At 45.4% G+C, this 20424-nt stretch overlaps 2 protein-coding genes across 4 annotated transcripts in view; both read left to right on the top strand.

Moving 5' to 3' along the window:
- Nucleotides 1-8174, top strand: part of LOC118223092 (fibronectin type-III domain-containing protein 3A-like) — a 31442-nt gene extending 23268 nt beyond the window's left edge. For both annotated transcript variants that reach the window (XM_035409228.1, XM_035409229.1), the window contains exons 20-26: nucleotides 18-131; nucleotides 388-537; nucleotides 864-1138; nucleotides 1619-1831; nucleotides 2205-2371; nucleotides 2462-2583; nucleotides 2722-8174. In XM_035409228.1, coding sequence (XP_035265119.1) covers nucleotides 18-131; nucleotides 388-537; nucleotides 864-1138; nucleotides 1619-1831; nucleotides 2205-2371; nucleotides 2462-2583; nucleotides 2722-3039 — 1359 coding nt within the window. In that variant the 3' untranslated portion in view covers nucleotides 3040-8174. The remainder of the gene's footprint in view (nucleotides 1-17; nucleotides 132-387; nucleotides 538-863; nucleotides 1139-1618; nucleotides 1832-2204; nucleotides 2372-2461; nucleotides 2584-2721) is intronic.
- Nucleotides 8175-10330: 2156 nt separating this feature from the next.
- Nucleotides 10331-17275, top strand: LOC118224145 (ras-related GTP-binding protein A). Of its 2 annotated transcripts, none has more exons than XM_035411361.1 (10): nucleotides 10331-10480; nucleotides 11568-11712; nucleotides 12529-12628; nucleotides 12918-12984; nucleotides 13940-14162; nucleotides 14427-14522; nucleotides 15063-15185; nucleotides 15789-15880; nucleotides 16124-16239; nucleotides 16583-17275. In XM_035411361.1, exons 2-10 carry the CDS (start codon nucleotides 11686-11688, stop codon nucleotides 16684-16686), a joined length of 948 nt encoding a protein of 315 aa, XP_035267252.1. In that variant the 5' UTR covers nucleotides 10331-10480; nucleotides 11568-11685; the 3' UTR covers nucleotides 16687-17275. The 2 variants fall into 2 exon arrangements, with proteins under 2 accessions (XP_035267252.1, XP_035267253.1); XM_035411362.1 differs by lacking the exon at nucleotides 10331-10480 and adding an exon at nucleotides 10501-10706.
- Nucleotides 17276-20424: the final 3149 nt, after the last annotated feature.

Raw genomic sequence — 20424 nt, 5'->3', positions numbered from 1 at the left:
CTTGCTGTGCATTGCAGTGGGGACCCTTCTCAGAGCTGTGTGAAACCTCCACTGCCCCAGGACCCCCAGAACAGTGTGGACCCCCGGAGCTCACGGTGAAGACGGCCAACTCTGTGCTGGCCAGCTGGGAGGTGAGTGGTGTTTGGAATTGTTCTGCCCCCTGGTGGAGAGTTCCTGCAACTCCATGGAAAGAGGAAACCAGTGTCAACAGCATGGTTTGCTGTGTTTTTTGAAGCTTTTAACATTTTTGTTCATGGTTTGGACAGGGCACTGTAAAAGTGTAGTACTGAAGGTGTTCAGGTGTTTCGTCATTCATGATGCTCTGTGATAGTGTGGTACTGAAGGTGTTCTGTCAACATGGCAAAATGTTTTTTTTTCTCTTCCCAGGTCCCAGCATGCAACGGGGCGGAAGTGAGTGAGTTCAGGTTGGAGTGGGGTGCCGCAGAGGGCTCTATGACGCTGACGTACTGTGGCCCCTCCCTCAGTTATGAAGTGCGGGGGTTGGTGCCGGCCACAACCTACTATTGCAGGGTTCAGGTATGGTAAAGAGCCTTAGTGCCTGTGAGAGACACGCACACACACACATGCATTTACCAAATACGCTAATTCAAAGCAATTTAATAAAGCTTACATTTTTTTGTAGTTTCCTCATACGGCTGAGTATTTTGATGGAACGATATTGAATCCATAACCTGTTGGATACCCAGTCATTAGAAGACACTGCTGCCTCAACTAACCTCTGGACCAAGTGTAACTGTTTGCATGGCATTTGTAAATGTTTCAGTGACTCAAAAAAGGATTATCCTTTTATCCATTTCATTTCTGGTCATGATGCACTTACAAAGGTTTGTTTTTGCTCACAGGCAGTGAATGTTGCTGGGGCGGGGCTCTTTGGGGACATCGCCATGGTGACGACGTCACGCTCGGTGCCTGCCGCAGTGCGATTGGTGGAGGAGGTTGGGGGGGAGACCCTGCCCGGCCCTGCTTCATCGTGCCTGGCGTTGCGGTGGGAGGAGCCCTGTTGCCACGGCGCAGAAATCACAGGCTACAATATAGACTTTGGGGAGCAGCTCCCCCTGTCTGTGGGCAGAATAAACAGCTTCGTCGTGGAGAACCTGCAGCCAGACACCTCATACAGGTATCAGAACTGCAAGGTGCCGAAAGTCAGGCAAGACTGTTTACTAGCAGTAAATCACACATTACTACATCAGAGGCCACAGTCAGATATCTGGAAAGACTGGTTTGAGTATTACTTCATGCTGAAGAAGTGGATTATGTCAGGGACAGTGATGGAAATGACCAGGCCTTAATTGCATGTTAGCTACAGTTAGAGGCATGTCATGAGATTGAGGAACGCCTGCTCATGTTCTGCTCAATATGTGTGGCAGTGTCAGTATATCTGGTGATAGGTGACTGTTTGCACTGGTCATGGACTAAAACTAAAACTAATGCGCCTTTCACATATATCATGTTTCTAAATATCATTTGCTGTTATACTTCAGTAGCTGTATATTCTTTATTTTCTGAATGAAATACTCAGTGTAAGTGCAATCAGACTGCCTCATTTGCCTTTGCTCTGATTGGTTTACCTGCGTACGTCTTCGTCCCTCTCACTCAGGGTTCGGGTGCAGGCCGTCAACAGTGTTGGGGCGGGGCCCTTCAGCGCAGCCCTGAAGGCCAGAACCCGGCCCCTCCCTCCCGACCCCCCGGCCCTGGAGTGTGTCGTCCCGGGGCCCCAGAGCCTGAAGCTGAAGTGGGGGGAGGGCCCCAGCCGGCCCCAGCTAAGCGGGGCCACGCAATACTGTCTCCACATGCAGGCCAGTGCTGACCGGTAAGGTGGGGCGGCAGGGTGATATTATGCGCTAGGGTTTTCTTATCCAGCCGGATACTGGAAAAATCTGATCTGGAACAGCTAATGGTAATGCTGAAGTACTTCTATAGCTCTTTGTTTTCCTTCTCACGTGGTTGTGAATCAGAACCTGCAGGGGGAGCTGTTTGTTACAGTTACAGTTTTGTATTCTACTCATCCTGCTCTGGATCAGGCTCAGGTAGGCTGTGTAAAGCAGCCTTTAACCAACTTGGTATCTCGGTTGAATGCGTGACCTTTTGTTGTGTTTTGGTGTGTTTGTATGCGTTTTTGTGTTTTGGTTTACGTCTGGGCTTTTGTGTTTGGGTTTCTATTCACTTGTTTTGTCTCTTCCCAGGTTGGTGTGCATCTACAGCGGGCCCTGCCACACCTTCAAGGTGCAGCGGCTGAGCGAGGCCACGCTGTACCACTTCAGCATCCAGGCGCACAACGAGTCCGGCGTGGGGCCCCTGTCTCCCCTCTACAGCTTCAGCACCACCCGCTCCCCCCCGCCCCAGCTCAGAGGTGAGCGCCCGCCCCCACCGCGGCTCTGAGCGCCCGCCCGCCACGCCGGCACCGCGCTCACCTGTCCTCTCTCTCTCTCTCTCTCCACAGCCCCGCGAATCGAGCTCCTGGACTGGAACCGCTACGAGGTCACATGGGAGGCCTTGCAGCCAATGAGAGGAGACCCCGTTGTGTACAGCCTGCAGCTGCTGCGAGGGCGGGAGGTGGAGCAGGTATGAAGAGGGCGGAGGTGGGTGGGGCAAGTGGGAGTACTTTGAAAGTGGAACAAGGGCACCAGGTATATGGGTAATGTAGTTCTTTATCTTCCACTTGGAGGCTTACATCCTGTCTCCCTCCTCTCTGCGTCTCAGCTGTACAAGGGCTCCGGCGCTTCGTACGCGTGGCAGTGCGTGGCGGCGGGCAGCGACTGGCGCGTGCGGGTGTCCGCCGGGAGGCAGTGCCAGGACGGGGGCGAGCTGTGGGGGCAGCACAGCCCCAGCGCCGCCCTCCCCGCCCCGGCTCCCCCAGAGGAGGCACGGGCGGAGCCCGGGGCCACGGCCGGACACGGAGCCCACCCCAGGAAGGGCGGGGCCCTGACGGACGAACAGTTCGCCCTGCTGCTGCTCCTGGGCTTCGCCACAGTGGCCATCCTCTTTGCTGTGCTCATCCAGTACTTTGTCATCAAGTAGGTCCTGGCCCCGCCTATGGGAGGGGAAGATAGGGCGGGACGTTAGAGCAGCCCCCCCAAGCACACGACCCCGCCTGTTCACACTCAAGGGCCTGCTACATCCCAGTGAAAATGCTTTCCTTACCTTATTTTTTTGGATTATTATTATTATTATTATTATTATTAGCTTCAGAGAGGAATTGTTATATTTGTTTTCGCAAAAGGTACTTTTCCTTGTTTTCTAATTTTCCTCTCTTCCATGACCAATTATGACTGTGAAAACTGTGACTATAGGGGTTTGTGTGTGGTTTTGGAAGTATGGGGAGTTGTCTTAAAGTCCCTGTTTTGACATGCTGTGTAGTGTCCTGGGCTGTTGTTGGGGTGGGAGGAAGGGAGGGAGGGAGGGAGGGAACAGAGAATACAGACCAATCCCCTTTACTGCAGATGTAATAGTACACTACCTGGGAAAGAGATTTTTTGGTATCGCTATGGTGACTGAGGGTTTCGGAATTAAGGGATACTGCCTTGGTGGAACGGCGTCCCTGCCCGATGTCAGTCATCGGTCTCCATGGAAATCCCCGCCCACATGGATGCATTGTAGAATGAGAAGGTGGCATCCCATTGAGAGCTTTATGTCTGAACATTTTCAGACAGTGCTCTCATTTGTTTAAAATAATATTGTCTTGCCTAACGGTTATAAATAGAAAATTTAAAAGGGAGAAGGTGCCAAAAGAAGAGAAGGTGCCAAGTTTTTATTTTTTTTAATGAAGAGGATTTACATGCTCTTGAAGAAGGAAAAAATACTCCTCCAAGAGGGGTTGGGGTTGGGTGTCTGTTACTTTAGTTATTTTTTTAAAGTTTTTTTTTTTAAGCATTTCAAATTATTTTTTAAAAACCCGCTAACATCATTAGTAAGAACAGACTTCTAAGAGACACAGTGAATCTCACTTATATCTTACAGAATTTTAGAGATTCTTTGTCCTGCTATTGCCAGTATATGTATATATACATACATACATACTGTGTTTATGTATATATAGATAGACACTACTTAAAAAAACTATGAAATATGCATTTGTTATAAATGTCTCTCTATTTGGCTCAAACTGAGCACTTTAATCCTTTTCTGCATTTGTTTGAACTCTTGGTAAAGGAATTGTACCATTTTATACATCCAGGTAGACAGACTAAAGGCTTTCTTCAGAGTTTATGTGCGTGCTGAGGTGCAGTGTCATGCCTGTGGGCCCACACTGCTGTGTCACTCTTGACTGTTATATTCTAGCAGTGTCGGAGATCGTGTCCCTCCATCGCTGCGTGGGTAAATCACGTCTGACTTCATGCAGGGATGACCATTAAGAAGGGTTGGCTCATTTCAGTTTGCAATGAGCTGAAAGTTTGTTGGGACTTCTTCGTGTTAAACAGAACTTGTACTTGTGCAGTACCTTCTGCTACAAAGGAAATAACTGAATGGGGGAACAGGACATGTTCCCAGACTCTATGGTAATGAGCGTGTGGCAGTGGGAACTGCAATACGTTCCATGGGTCTGTAACAACCTACAGACCTGTTTCTCCCCCCTCCCCCTTGGCACCATCACTGTGAACAGACTGTGAGATGTGTGTGATGTTGGGGACCGTGAGTTTGCAAGCAAGCATGAAGACGAGGGTATAAAAGCATTTATTTCCTAGTGTAAACTAGCTGCTCATATCTGTGGAGAATACTGTTCTAAAACAGCATTGTACCTAAGAGTTATACTGAAGTTTCTAAAAGGACAACCTCCATTGTCCATCGGAACTAAAATCTTTGAGTAGCAAAGTCCCATTCATTTCTGAGACAAACATCAGTCAATCCTTTCATTGACTTTCTATGCTTTAAGGCAGATTTTTAAAACAGCTGACCCATTTGACATCTGGCCTTTCAGAAAGGTAAAAAAAAAAAAAAAAAGTACCGTGAATTTTATTTATGAGACTGGTGTTCCCTCTCCGTAACGGCAACTGCTCCATTAATCCGGGAATAAACAGTTTCTCTGCAACGTGCCAAGTATTGAGCAAGCCCCCTGTGCATAAACCTGACGGTGCAAGCTCATAGAAATACTTTTTTCCAGAGAATTCTGTTCAGTGCTTGGGAGCTTAGCCAAACAGAGAGGGAGAGGCTGTTTTTAATTTGTCCTGATGGATTGTGTGTTTTTCTTTTTATTCCCTGTTTTAATCTGTCTTCCATTAGTCATCCCTGTTCATCTACTCCGTGCAGGTCTCTATACTGCTGACTGGACATATTGGGGTACTGTACTTGAGCTAATTTCCCCCATCTCTACCCTTTTTTAAACACATTTTTGTATCATACTTAATGCCTACTGCAATACCCCCTGTCAAATTTGGTTTCTACGGGACCTCGACTATTGTCAAAGTCTGATAACCTTAGTGAAACGAGGAATATTTCCTTCTGGTTCTGTTGACTATTTTTTCGGTCATCACAAGCTTTGTCTCCATGTTGAAGTACCTGTAATGAGCCCCCTTCCCCCATTGCAGCGTCTCTTTATCCCCCTCAGGTCCAGGGTTATGTTGACGTTAGCTTTTACTAGCGTGCTGGCGTGCTGGGCCTAGCACAGTCGCAGGTGAGAAATCCCGGTTCAGGAAGTAGAAGTCCTCCATGTATTTTGTTCCAGTCACCTGGATTTGCTCATTAGCACAAATTTTCAGCCAAGAGGTAGAACTAATTGGTGAAATCAGGTGGCCGAGTTCATAGATGGAAAAAAAAAAAAAAAAAAACACATGATGGATGTCTGCTTTCTGACTGCTGGACTTTCCACCTCTGAGCACAGTACTGTTTTATACAAGACCCTGCACATTACCTGTATGGCATCACCTGCACCTGCATTTATTGCGTAGAACCCCGGAGATGAACCCTTGGTAGGCGCTCTGTGCGCCTTTGGGAAAAGGACACATTCCAAAGATATTTTTCTGTTGCTAGTTTTTATATTACAAGTTTTGAGCAAAATTTATCTTTAAAAATAAAATATATATAAAATAAAACCATAACGTTGCAGCTTTAACAGCGGCCTGCGCATTGGCTGCACCTTCTTCACATGGCCTTCAAGTCTGTGTCCATCCAATTTTTAAGACAGCGTCTTCTATTGGAAGGGCAACCTTATAATCCCAGGAACGCTATTATGGCCTCCTGTCAGGCAGCTTTACTGCTCCTGACACTTTTAGCCCTAGCTGCTTTGGACTCAGTTGCCAGGGAACATGTTTGTGGAATTGATCATGTGATCAGTGTCGGAGAGCCTGTCATTCATATTGATCCAGAAACGTGGACTGTGTAACTAAGGAGTGTTATGCTGTCATGACCCTGTACTGTACACATTCTTTTTAAACTGATAGCTGTGGTGCTGGATGTTGAGTGGTCATCCAGGCTTCCTGGCAGTGCTGATATTCATCAAATAGCTTTGCTGAATAGAATGTCCATGCGTGATGGTAATGTCATTGCGCCGTTCACTAACATAAACACCCTAGACATCTCAGTCGTAAGGAGTCAACTGTAGTAAAAAGCAAACCTTTTCAGATCTCCATAAGCCTCCTACGGTCAATGTCAAAGTAGTTCTTGGTGACTAAAGTAGGCGTTAACTTTGAAACAGTGAAGCGTGATATAAGGCTCAAAAGTTCAGAAACTGAACTCTCATGGCTTGGTGACCAAATAATCTTTTCTCGAGGAGGACACATAATCCGTTAAGTTTTTTTTTTTTTTAAATATCGAAAATATGAATCATGCTTTTATCATACTTTTCTGAGTCTAAGGATATCTGTGGATGGATCCGGTAGGAATGTTGGCATGGCTGGGGTGTTGTTGGCTGTCTCCGCAGTCATGATATAACAAGGGTTGGATTTCCATATCTCTAATATGGACTGTACACACTTGGCTCTGAGCTGCCTATGCTACTTTAATATGGAAGCTGCCTTCACATATTGCATCTGTCAGTATGTTCTACACACAGGGAACCAGAGCTGCTGCTGCTTATTGTTTTACAAACATTTCTAGAAGAGTTGTTCTATTTTTTTTTGCTGTGTTCCCTGTGCAAATAAAATGCAAGGATGCAACCACCAACCCCCAAAAGGACCAATCAATATGTGTGTTCCAACCCCCCTCCCATATTCATGCAGACAAGATATTGATACCTACATTGATCATGTCCTTATTATCTTGAGTACTTAATCAAGAGAGCTATGTCTGTCCAGTGGACTACCACTCCTCACGTCAGAGTATGCGCTAAATGTTACTGCCCACACTTCAGGACATTCGTAATGTGTAAAGCTCTACATTTGTGTGTTCTGTGTTCTATAACTGGGACTAAAGCAGTTCTTTAAACATTTTAGCCACGGGCCGGATGTAGCCTCACAATTGCCATAATGAATACTCCTCTAGCCTGTTGTGCACCAGCCTCCTTTTAACATGAGAGAAGTGGCCTCTATGTTCTGACATGATGACAGCACGTTGTTGTTTTTGGGGAGCAGAGTTGGGACTGGGATAAGGGTAGATCTGCGGGTATGTTGTTTTAGTAGAAGACCAAAATTGTGGACCGCGTGACTTGCATAGTACTGCTCCCATGCTGTTGGGCCTCGGTATGTCGGTTTGTGAGGGTTTAAGCTCAGTTTGCGTCTGCCTGGACGAACGCTTCGCCATCGAGAAGAGCGGGCTCTGTTGGAGCCCTTAATGGGCGGGGCTCTGTGTGGTGTCGATCGCTGATGATTGACATGGAAACCATTAAAGGCTTTGCCGTCCTGAGCGGCTGGGATCCCAGTGGCGTTAAGGGGACACTCAGGCGCGCTGTAGGATCAGTCTGCTTTCAGCTCCTCCTCCTCCTCCTCCTCCTCCTCTCCCACCACTGTCTGTGGAATGTGGGGACTGCAGAGCCTGCTACGTCGCCTTTTCCATCGCATTTTTAAAAGACAAATATTATACATTCCAAAAAAACTGTGTACTTTATCAGCATTAATTGTTTTGTGTTTCCTTTATGTTTTTATCTTTATTGTTTTATTGTTTTATTTTTTTCATAAACTCATGTTAAAGATAAACTGCCATGTATTATGTTATTACTAAATTGTAACAATCATAGATAATATATTTAATATGGCAAATAAATTATAGTCCTTATTTAGAAGTTTTGCCCGTGGTCTGACTTGTGTTTTCAACGTTCTTTCTTATGATGTGACACGAGGATGTATTGCAGAGGTGTTTACATGTCAGTCGCATTTAAAAAAATAAAAATCTGCAGCAGTATGTACACATTTAGTAAAAGGCAGCAATAATGTATGCATTTCAGAAGATTCATTGCATGGCACATACTTTGTATATTTTTTGGATAAGCTGTCTTTCGTTGCCCACCCATCATGAACACCAGGGGGTGTGATGTAGTACTCAGAAATATCTGAAGCATTCTGCCATAGAGGTGCTGTGGAAATCTGCAAGTCACTCAGGGTGCGGAGGTCTGTGTCTGACGGGAGAGTATCCAGCAGTGTTGCCGGGTCATTGCGCAAGGAGCATACAGTGCGGGTGGGGTGGAACGGGGCCGCGCACTGTGGGTTTTGGAGGACAGGGTGGATGGAGGCTCTGAAATGGGAAAGGCTCAGCGACCAGGTTGAACTTTAGCATGGCTGTGTCCTGCGCCATGCTGCCATCCTCTTCCTCCTCTCCCTCATTCTCTCCCACTGCACTGGAAGAACAGAGTACCCCCCATGTGGAACTACAGCCAGCTGAGGGCCAAGGTCACTACCACTGATCCTAAACAGGAAATGAGTGGGTCACAGATCACCGCCCTTAAAGAAAATAAATAAAAATCCAGGGTTTCTGAACATTGTACACTAGTTCAACCCGTAAATGTATGGTACAATCTTTTATGGGGAGAAAGATGTGATTCATTAGATTTAGGTGAAAAGTTTTGACAGAGACAAACTGTTTCAGGATTATTGAAACACCACCCGTCATATTGCACCAGCTTCCAAATGGCAGCATTTTCCACAAAGCTGACATCCTTGTGCCTGTGCATGTGTTCTAACATACATTTCACTGCATTTCAAGGGCATATGGGGATTTCTTTTTATGAAAACTCACAGGAAATAAAGGTTGGTTTAAAAAAAGGTTACTTTGGAGTGCAGGACAATGTATGCAGTATACTGCCTTTATAGTCCCTGGGAATTGATGCTTAATGCCATAGTCCTGTCAGCAATTCAGCCTACTGAGAAATGTTACTTCATCAACCCACTCCTCACGCTCTGGTGTCCCTGTACTAGGCCAGAGGAATTGTGTGATACAGGGTGGAAATGATTATTTTTAAGAATATAATTAATAGTAGTTTTATTTATTGGGTCCATTTCTGTACATGACGCTCAAATGCTTTCCAAACAATAAAAATAAATGAGTGTGCCTCATGATGTTCCCACAATAGGCACCACTTTCCCCTTAACAATTTGCTCTGGGATTCCAGTGCTGCCCCATAGCTTAGAGTGCCTCATCTATTATCTGTATGTATCCACATTACTGAAAGATGCCATTTGCACAGCATTCAGAAATGCAACCCAAACTCTAAAAAGCAGCGCATGCATTGGCAGTTCTGTACTGCAGTCTTGCAGTACATCTGAAAGTAATGCGCATCACACCATCATCCCACTGAGCTAATCGACTCCCATCCTCTCTGTGAGACAGTAGAGTCTGACTTGCTGGAGGTGGAGGTATGCAGCCATGGCATGTGACCCAGGTTAAAGCTGTAATAAATATGTAAAATAGCCATGCTAGTAATGGAAGTTAACCCTGGAGACCCAGGTCATGGCCTGGTACAGGCTGGTGGTGGAGCACAGTTTCCAGCAGCAGTGAAACACCAGCAGGGTGCTAAGGTTGCCACCCATGCCCAGCAGGAAGAGGAGCATGCACACCACTGTGATCAGGACCAGGATGCTCACCTCAGGCAGGTACAGAGGCCTGGACAAGCCAAGGGTGTCATATATTTCATGAGTTGTATGAGCAAGAACGTCCTGACTAACAACATCCCCAGGCTAGCGAGTGATATAACATCACTGAAGCACTAAATGCAAGTGAATTTCACTAACTTGGAGCCAAAATATAAATTGTGAATTCACACATTACAAACCATAAAAATATAGTTTTTTATTTTTATTTTTTTTTCTAATTAATGTTGCGCAATTAGGCTTGTTTATTTGAATATTGTATATGGGCGTACCGCTTATATAAAAATGCAATTTAATGAATCCGTGAATCTTTTAAGCACGTGATCGGAATATCACCGAAAACACGGGTGGTGTCTACCTATCATCACACGATGCTCCACCATAAGTGTGACGACACTGGCGGTCACGTGGAAATGAGTGTAGAGATTCCTGTTTTGGGCCTGAGACTTAGCTTCCTGGAATATGATTGAACACATCAAGAAATTGTATTGACGCGGATTAAAATAATAGTATGCAGCTTCTGTTTTAAGTTTTGAAAATAAGCGTTTCTGAAACTTTCATTAACTTGCTTATAAAATGCCAGGCAGCTTGTTGTCGCATGCTAGGATGTTTTTTTGGCTACTCCGCGAATGTTAGCTTCTTACTTTTACTAGCTAGCTAACGCAACTTGGGTTTTTAGTGATATTAGCTATCGTTGGCTACTTGGCCAGAAGACTTGCTGAAAACACAAAGCAGGTGCAGCGCAGTAATGTGTTAACTTTAAACTTTGTTCATCTGATTAATATGTTTTCTGTGTAAAGCTGCGATATATCCTAGTGGTCAGCCTGTTGTTTGCTGGTTAACTAGGTATTATTCTGATAAATGTACTCGTTAGCTAATCTAGTTGGGTAAAATACGTATCTTGATGTCACGAATAAAATGGCAAAGTCTCTTGCCTAACGTTTGCTAAGTGGTGTTTATTTTATTATAACTCGCTGAGTTAGCTAGCTAGCCAGCTAGATTGTATCTTTGTGATATAACTGTGTGGAAGCTGTCACATTTACAGTAGCTCTAACTATGATGTTTCAAAATTAGGCCAATTCACGATCGACCCTAATGTCCATTTTCAGATCAGTTAGCTGCATTAATTGAGAACCTTAAGATACTCTGATACTCCGTCTGCTGCTTAGGACTTCTAGACTGCAATTCCACACAGAAGACAGCTTTAGGTTGGCTTGGGTTTAAGACAAGATCTTGACAGCGTATCAAACAAAAATACCAAACTCAAGAAATACAGTAGCAGATCCGTTCAAGCTGTGTTTTATCAACAGTCTCATGTTTCACCGACCAGGTGGATCAGCACTGATTCATTGTGCTTCTGCCTTCTTTAACGTAGAGGTCTTAAGACATTATCGCACCTTCGCGTTACCCTTAGTTATGTAAGGAGTGTTTTTATTTGGAACCTTACTCTGTAGGCTGTGTTAAGGTACACACTTGCTGTCCTTTGTAAGCGTACAGTTCTGAAATATTTTCTGTATGCGTGAACCGATTGTATGTGTTTGTTGGTATATGGTGTTCGGACTTGGCTTCTTAAATCGTTTCTTCTTTCCATTGTAGGACGAAGATCTGAGAAGATCATCGAGAACAGAGACAGCGCTACCAAAGGGCACAGAAGGAGAGGATAGGTGTGCTCTCGGGAACGAGATAGTGTGATTTTGGTGGCTGGTAGGAGGCGATGTCGAGCACAGCCATGAAGAAAAAGGTGAGCAAATTGCATGATTCTTGTAAGATCGAATGTGCACATGCAGAGAAACTCTAAGTGATCTCAGCTGCTAAATGCTTGGTTCTCTTTTCAGCTGTGTGCAGTGGTACTAACAAAAATGGACCTTTAATAAAGGGATAATTTCCCTGTTTTCAGTGATATGTTCTGTTGTTTAAAACAACAAAACACTTATATTACACAAGAGTACCCTTATAGGTTCATTACAAGTATTGTGACTTTAGAAAGCAGTTAAAGGTTCAGCTCTTTCGCTTTTGTGCATTGATCCATGTTATGAATCGTAGAAAAATATCTATTTAAATTCCCTTAATCTTATGTTTGGTTTGGTCTCTAGCAACACTGCCAGCATAATTGTTTACGGTTCTGACTCGACCTCATCATCAATTGTGCCAGTGCTGTCCTTCCTTCGGTTAAACATGATGGCAATACGTTTTTCACCCTCAACCTCATTTTGGTTGTATGTGTACACTGTGACGTGATTGTGTAAGCTGGATCATATATATAGATCTTTTCTTACTATATCGGATCATTTGTGAATGGCAATATCACAAAATTTGTGATATTGCCAAATGCCGAATAGTTGCCTCAAGAAGCTAAACGTATCCCACCCTGGTGAAGCCTGAGGTTTACACCTGCTTTCACTGTGAAAGAAGTCAGCGCTGTTGTTGTGGACTCTCCAGCAGAGGGCACTATTGTTTCTTGTTTATGACTATAATATTATTGTGTAATCATATTTTCCTTGCCTGGTGTTTGCTGCAGTGAGTGCAGTGATGTGTGTGTGTGTGCCTGTTGTTACAGGTGCTGCTGATGGGAAAGAGTGGATCTGGGAAGACCAGCATGAGGTCAATTATCTTCGCCAATTATATTGCCCGAGACACGCGCCGTCTGGGGGCCACCAGTAAGCACCGTGCCGTGGCCTAAACACCCTCGGTCACTCTGCTGACAGATTTTCACTTGATGCATGCAGAACTGAAAGCGAAACCGGCCATTGTTCCCTCTTAGTGGAAAAACCTAATTTATCAAGCACACTGTAAGAGGAAGCTGTGGCTGACTCTTAGCACTTATGCAAAGCTGCCAGTAGCGTGATCTGGTGGCCAAGTGTGACCCTTTTGAATGTGTGTGCTGTCTCTGCCCGAGAAGCCATCTGAAACCAATAATATGTATGACTCCCACTCTCTTTTTCACAGTCGATGTGGAGCACTCACATGTCCGTTTCCTGGGCAACCTGGTCTTGAACCTTTGGGACTGTGGAGGGTGAGTGTGGCCGCGTGACACTTTGTCACTTGATTGCCACTTGTAAGCCATTCTCCCCCCCCCCCCCGGCCCCTCTCTTCCCTGCTCTGGTGTTGAGCTGACCCCCTCCCTTTCGCATTTGGTCTGCTGAGATTCCTGCAGCTGGCTTCTCCAGTATTGAATTTCAGACTTGGAGGGATCGTTTCTGTTGCTGTCCTTGAAAAGACATTAGACTGCTTCAGCTGGAAGCCATTGCTCAACATTCAGACGCATAAGTCAGACACGGGCGTCCTGATGTGCACTCAGAGAGGCGATCATGCTGTGAGGCTGTGGAACAGGCTTGTGGACATGCTGTATGGCCACAGGAATTTGGACAAACATTTATCATTTATCCAGTCTGCTGTTTGTGCCCCTCCCTATCGCCGCTGTGCCGTCCTCAGTGGTGCGCAAAGAGCATACTCTTCCAGTGTGCTCCTTCACAAGCCAGTGACACATTTTGCACTGAAAACCCCACACAGTACTACAGGAGATTTGGCACGAAATAGAGGAGTGGTGTGACTTCCAAATGGCAACCCGCAAGCCGTTCTATGAATAGTGTGGATGGAGGAGGGATTGTAGTCCATCCTTTAGAATCAAGGATAGCTGTCATTCAGCTGCAACACAGATTCCCCTAACTAGCCATGCATTATTTACACTGTCAAAGTAACTGACACAAATAATCCACCACCCTCCCAGACGTTAATTACATGAAAAATATTTTCATGTACAAGGTTAGCAGGAAAATATATCGGATGCATTTTTATTAGCCACTTATTAAGAATGTTCCCAGAAAGTTGCTTTCTCCTGTCCTTGCTACACCATGATCCCCTGAAAGTGCTTTTATGTAGGTCTCTAGAAATGCTTCTATATTTTAAAGACTGCTGTGATATTGAGTCCTCCAATACCACTCCTTAAGGTGTGCCGTATCTTTCCACAGACAGGACACTTTCATGGAGAACTACTTCACCAGCCAGCGGGACAACATCTTCCGCAATGTGGAGGTGCTGATCTACGTGTTCGATGTGGAGAGCCGCGAGCTGGAGAAGGACATGCACTACTACCAGTCCTGCCTGGAGGCCATTCTGCAGAACTCCCCTGATGCCAAGGTCTTCTGCCTGGTGCACAAGATGGACCTGGTGCAAGAGGACCAGAGAGATGTGGTGAGAAACGCACGTATACATGCACAACAGACATGCACGCACATACACACATTAATTTCAGTATCCCCTACAAACACGCATCTATACACGTATACATCCACGCGTACAGTACACTGATGTAAAACCAGATGTGTGTGCGTGTACCCAATTGCCACCAGCGCTCACTCTCGTATAGACACTCCATAGTTCCCATATGCAGGAGTACTCCAGCCTGAAGCCGCACTACCAGTATTGATGTCTGTGGGTTTCGTGCTTTGCTTCCAGATCTTTAAGGAGCGTGAAGAGGATCTGAAGAGGCTCTCCCGCCCTCTCGCCTGCATCTGCTTCAGGACCTCTATATGGGACGAGACACTGTACAAGGTGATTTGTGTGTGTGTGTGTCTGTGTGTCTGTGCATGTGTAATATTGGTCTAGAACGTTGTGTCTCATTTCGGACAGCCGGGAATGCAGTAAACCGCAAGGTGTGTGCGTGCGTGCGTGCGTGCGTGTGTTGGGTTGGTGTTTGCTTAGTGTTTGCTACTGACCTGCTGCTGGAATGCTATCTATTCTAGAGTCCCTGCAGCCACGATATTTCAGCACTCTGTTCATTAGTGGTAGTTATGTAACCCCACTTGTAAAGAGAGCAAGTGTGGGGTGTGGCTACAGGACTACAGAAATATTTGTGGACATAATTGCAAGTATTGAAGACCTGTGCATCTAACACAGCTCGTAGTAAGGTCCCACAGTAAGGGCTCTGCCACAGTGTTGGGTCCTTTGTTGAAAACTGGCTCTTAAAGTGTTCTTCATTCATTGTTCTCTTCTGTCACACTGCTGCTCTTTGCAAGTTGCTGTAGATAAGAGAACCAGCTGGACGAGTGTTATGTAATGTGGATGTAATGGCTGGCCCCTCTCTCTGTCCAGGCCTGGTCCAGCATTGTCTACCAGCTGATCCCCAATGTGCAGCAGCTGGAGTCCAACCTGCGCAACTTTGCCCAGATCATTGAGGCTGACGAAGTGCTGCTCTTCGAGAGAGCCACCTTCCTGGTGAGAGAGGGACAGGGAGACCGGACAAAGTTGGGGGGGGGGGGGGGGGGGGGGGATGGGGGGGGGGGATTTGCCATGGCTTCGAGCAGACAGTGACAGCCCTGGCTGCTGGGCTCAGACTTGGAGCACTCTAAAGCCTTTCAGCATGGGTGTAGGAGGCCACCCTTTAAGGTGCAAGATTGCAAATATGCGATTAGAACCTTCTTAACTGAACATTCTATTGCTGATGTAACGATCAGTACTGGTAATTGAATTTGAAAGCAATGGAGTTCTGGAACACTGACTCAGAATTTTGAAAAAAGCATTCCAAATAGTACCGTAATGCAGTACCCCTCCTGTTCTTACAGTATGAGGGGGCAGCTCCCTCAATTCAGTCAGAGCCTGGTTTGCTGTTCTCTGGAATTCGCCTAAAATCTGAGCAAGTCCCATTAATCTAATAAATACTAACACTCATTTTAAGTAATTTTATCTTTTAACTTACTGTTTGCAAATTGCTTCCAGGCTTTCTCCAGCACACTGGGGTTGTTTTGTAATTTAGGGATTATCCTGTTCTTATTTAATGCCGCAGAGGTCTGACGTGTTGTGCATCCTGCTGTCTCCTAGGTGATCTCACACTACCAGTGCAGGGAGCAGCGAGACGCACACAGGTTCGAGAAGATCAGCAACATCATCAAGCAGTTCAAGCTGAGCTGCAGGTGAGACCAGGCTCAGAATGAAGGTGCTGTACTGCACAATGTGCTGTATGTAATATAGGCTGTACTGCAGTTTGGCACCTTTTAAGAAAACCGTGCATTTATTCACTGCAGCTTCATATGGTCAAATGCAGGTATTAGACTGTACTGTGTCCTCAGTGTCAGCAAGCTCACACATCCTGTGATCCTGTGGCCCTTCTCACTCCACACTGACCCGTGTGTCCTTCCCTCCGTCTGAACTTGCAGTAAACTGGCCGCCTCCTTCCAGAGCATGGAGGTGCGAAACTCCAACTTCGCTGCTTTCATCGATGTCTTCACCTCCAACACCTATGTCATGGTGATTATGTCGGACCCGTCCATACGTGAGTATAGCACGTTTTTCTGTCTGTCTGAATTTGTGGGTGTGTGTTAAAATGAATCTTATCCCTGGTAAATATGCTTTCATTTTAATGTATTTATTCATAGTGAATCTGCACTTCTCAAGTATAGTATATTTATTCCTAGTAAATACGCATTTATCCACGTTTATGGATCTTCACTGTTTTATGGACTTCACTGATATAAATATGATATAAATATGATTTATTTACCCATGTGATGATGTATTTATCCAAAATGAAAGATGCTGATATAATGGCACATAGTGTGAGGTGTTTTTTTGGGGCCCTGTCAGTAACACCTGCCCCCCCCCCCCCCCCCCCCCAGCCTCTGCGGCTACGCTCATCAACATCCGCAACGCCCGCAAGCACTTTGAGAAGCTGGAGCGCGTTGACGGACCCAAGCACAGCCTGCACATGCGCATGCACTAGAAGCACCGCTCCACCCGCGAACCGCTCGGACACCTGGGCTCCGGCTGACCCGCGCCGTCGACTCACTCAACCAATCAGCAGCGAGCGTCCAGCTGGCCCAGGCTGCTGCCTCGCAGTCGAAGGCGGAGCCTTCAGAAATATGTGAAATCACCATGCGTCATTGCCTCACTCAGCTGCACTGTATTTTTCTCTGTAAGGAAGCTGTCTTATACTTGTCAGTTCACGGGTTGGAAGTGTTGGGCAGGTGCGTGAGATTTGTCAGAGTTCTTGTCACATGGAATCTTATGTGGGGCTGGGAGCATTTTGTTTGACAACACACTGTCTCCGTATGTGCGCCTAAGCACTGGACAGAGCCAAATATGGTTACAAAATGTCTTTTTTTGTCTTTGAGAAATATATTTCGTTATGAATGCTGTAAATATATATCACTATATGGCAGTAATTGTTTTTGTAAAATTCCTGTTCATGTGTGTAGACTGGACACGAACTTAACATAGCAGACCACTGCAAACTGGTCACTCTTTTAAAGTATCTTGCTCACTTAAGCCATTTTATCTAAAGGAAAAAAAAATAAAAGTCTGTCTGGTAATCTAGTGTACGTTTATTGACAGATCCGAGAGGGAGGAAAAAAGCCGTTTCCGTGGAAATTCCAACACAGGTGTTTGTTTTGTTTCACAAGGTTTTGTGTTCCCAGAGCACATGCAGATCTGGTCATCAGGCAAGACACCCTCTTCACTGAAAAGCTGTATCATCCTACTCATCTGATTTCAGAAGCGTAATTATTTTTTAATGCGTGAGGTTTTCTGGCGTGTTCTCGTGCTGCTATTTTGGCTTCTCGTCAACAGTCTCTGCTGGCATGACAACGCTGTCTTCTGGACGTGATTGTGCCTAAGGTACTGGAAGTTTGTCAGAGAGTAGGCTGTCGTCATGGCGATAAGTAAAGAGGCTTCACTACTGTGCTGTATGGTTCCTCCAGCTAGTGCAAATGTTACTAGCGCATGCTGTAGTTGATCTTGGATTGCAAAATAAATCTGCAAACGAGAAAATAAAAATGTGGTAAGGTTAGGCTGAGGCAATATATTTTTCTGCTGATCTGCCTGACCGTGTTTCCCAAGGGATTTAAGGGCAGGAGTCTGGCTCCAATACCAAACAGATAACTCCTCACTGGTCTACTTTGTAGCTTTCTTCAATAACATTCATTGCATTGATACTGATAATTTAATTATGCGTTCTTGGTGGAACAGGGAAACTCCTTTGATGAAGGAAAAACCATAGCTGATTACTTTGGCATCTGTTACTGAATATCTGTTTTTGCCTCTGATTCTAAGAAATGATAGCCGATGGTGGAGATTGTTCATTGTATTCGAATGCAGCGAATGAGCTTATGCCGTTATATTACTTTGAGATCATTGTCACTCACTGCATAAAATTGTGTACTGGGGCTGGACTAATCAATTTCTATGGTGTGTGTGGTGGTGGGAGTTTGTAACATTGAAGTCGTCAAGCTTGGTTTCCGTGAGTGAGCTTTATTTTCAAGCTGTCCGTACTGAACTGTGATGGGCAATTTATTTTAATTTGTATTTTTTCCCATGAAGATCACACCAGTTATAATTATGATTGGCACACTTTATTGGGGCTAATGGCCTGCTGGGGTTCAGGGGGTATGTCGTGGCCTCAGCTGAAATTCTTCCCAGGACCGTTCTCTTCTAAACAAACCACTGGATCGGCACTGGATGATCTGAACCCTGCAGAACTCTGGCATAGTTCCAGGTTAAAGGTCACCTGGATGAAAGTTCTTGCTTGCTCTGCACTTGTTCTGGGAGGTGGCAGAGAAAACATGGTTTCTTTGGATATGAAGTATCATTTTTTTATCAGAGCAAGATATTGAGAACTTTTAAAACCTTACAGACCTCAATTGCAAGCACCAAAGGGACCGACCAGGTTATATGTACCTGCCCATAATCGTACAGATACTGGTGGCTTCTGGGGCTGACAATCTGTTAGGAGACAAGCAGATGTTATTTTAGTTTTAATCTCCCTCTACACCTTGTAATTATATACCCTTAATAGAGACAAGTCAACTCCCAACTATCCTGTCCTCATAATATACCTTCTCTCATTGAGTTTGACCATTTCTTTGGGGTGGAGACTCCATCCTGTTCATCTAGCCTCACTTTTGAGTTTCATGAGTTAATTGGCACAATTGGAACTGAATAGACTGAACAGCTCTGTCACTTATGGCACATCAAATCCAGTCCACTCTGTGCCTTCCTCAGAGAACACGACTTCCTCCTCAATGCCTTTTCTGAGGATGGCACTCAAAGTTTTTTTTAAACGCACACAGAATGACTTCACTTCCAAAGGGGGAGCTCTTCACACTTTTAGTCCCGCTCTGATGCAGTCATTGCATTGGACTGACCTGCTGTACATGAGGAACTGCACCGTGCCTACACTCACGTTGACCCTTCAAGCATGTTTCTGATTTTGTGTCGTTCTCCCCCTCTCACGTGTCAACTCCCACTGTTTCCATCTATTTTAATCAGTGTTCCTTGTCTCCTTCCATGTGCCTTCCTCCCTAGTACTCCCATCACTCCCCTCTCAACTTCTCCCACATACCAGCATGCTCTGCCGCCTTTTCTCTACTCAACATTCTTCACTTCGCTCTTTGTGTCTCACCACCAAGTGAACAGCCCCTCCCCCCCAGCCCTGGCTCTCAGATGTACTGTATGTATGCGTACATCTGTTACCACTGCTAAGACTTTTTTTTATTAGACTATAGTTCATATTTCAACAGTAAGCATTAAGAGGGAGCTGAATGTAGGGGTAGAGTAGTTTAGATGAGTGAAGTGATAGTTTGTTGTTGGCCTGTCAGGTCTGCTGTAGCACCACTGACAGTATTGGGTCAAGGGGAGGTATGTCGGTTCCCTCAATGACTTGGACACATGCTCCAAGTGCAGTCAGACTGCAAAACCCAGACATTTGGGCAGTATCACTAGCTGATTAAGAGCAGGAGCCCCCCATGATCAGACTTAATCTCCTTTCTCTCACAGGGGTACATTACAATTACTCTAACTGAGGTCCAGCCAGTTTTCAGCTCCAGGGGAGTAGGAAAGTAATGCAGTGAAGGAGTGCAAGGGTGTCAAGGACAGGCTTTAGCACCGGGGACAATTTACAGAGGCTACTGAGTTGAGTGCCCTCTCTCATATCTCAAAGCACGCGATCTGGAATGTCTTTGGAGAAAGATGAAGAGCGTACAGAGTGTTTGTTTAGCTTTGTTTAATCAGTGCCCTGTGACAGTGAGAAGGAGGATGAGGGGCTCCCAGGAACCCCCTGTACCTCACACACCACAGGGCCTCATGGCTAATTGTAGGGTCTGGTTCAGGGCCAGTATCAGAGAAGAGACTGGACGTCCTGGGGTTCATCGGCCTGGTTGAGCAGACTCTTGGCGCTGTTTATCCCAGCATGAATTCCAGTGTGTTCCCTCACTCTTTGTTCAGAGGTGGACTGAACCACATGCTGTGGTACAGACATAGATATTATGAAGTGTTTCTCTTACTGCAACCTTCCAGTGTTTTCATACTTATCCTCACTACATAAAACACACATGCCTGGTGTTTTATGTATCCCCCCCAGTACCTACTCATATTTTCATATACTTCAACATATCCAGAAATGTATAAAACAGCACTATTAAATGTGTCCCACATTAGCACCATGGTGAAGCAGACAAACAAAAAT

The sequence above is a fragment of the Anguilla anguilla genome, chromosome 3, assembly GCF_013347855.1.
Source record: "Anguilla anguilla isolate fAngAng1 chromosome 3, fAngAng1.pri, whole genome shotgun sequence".
NCBI classification, from domain to species: domain Eukaryota; kingdom Metazoa; phylum Chordata; class Actinopteri; order Anguilliformes; family Anguillidae; genus Anguilla; species Anguilla anguilla.
Note: the sequence above shows the minus strand (reverse complement) of the source record. Positions and strands in the feature narration are given on the sequence as shown.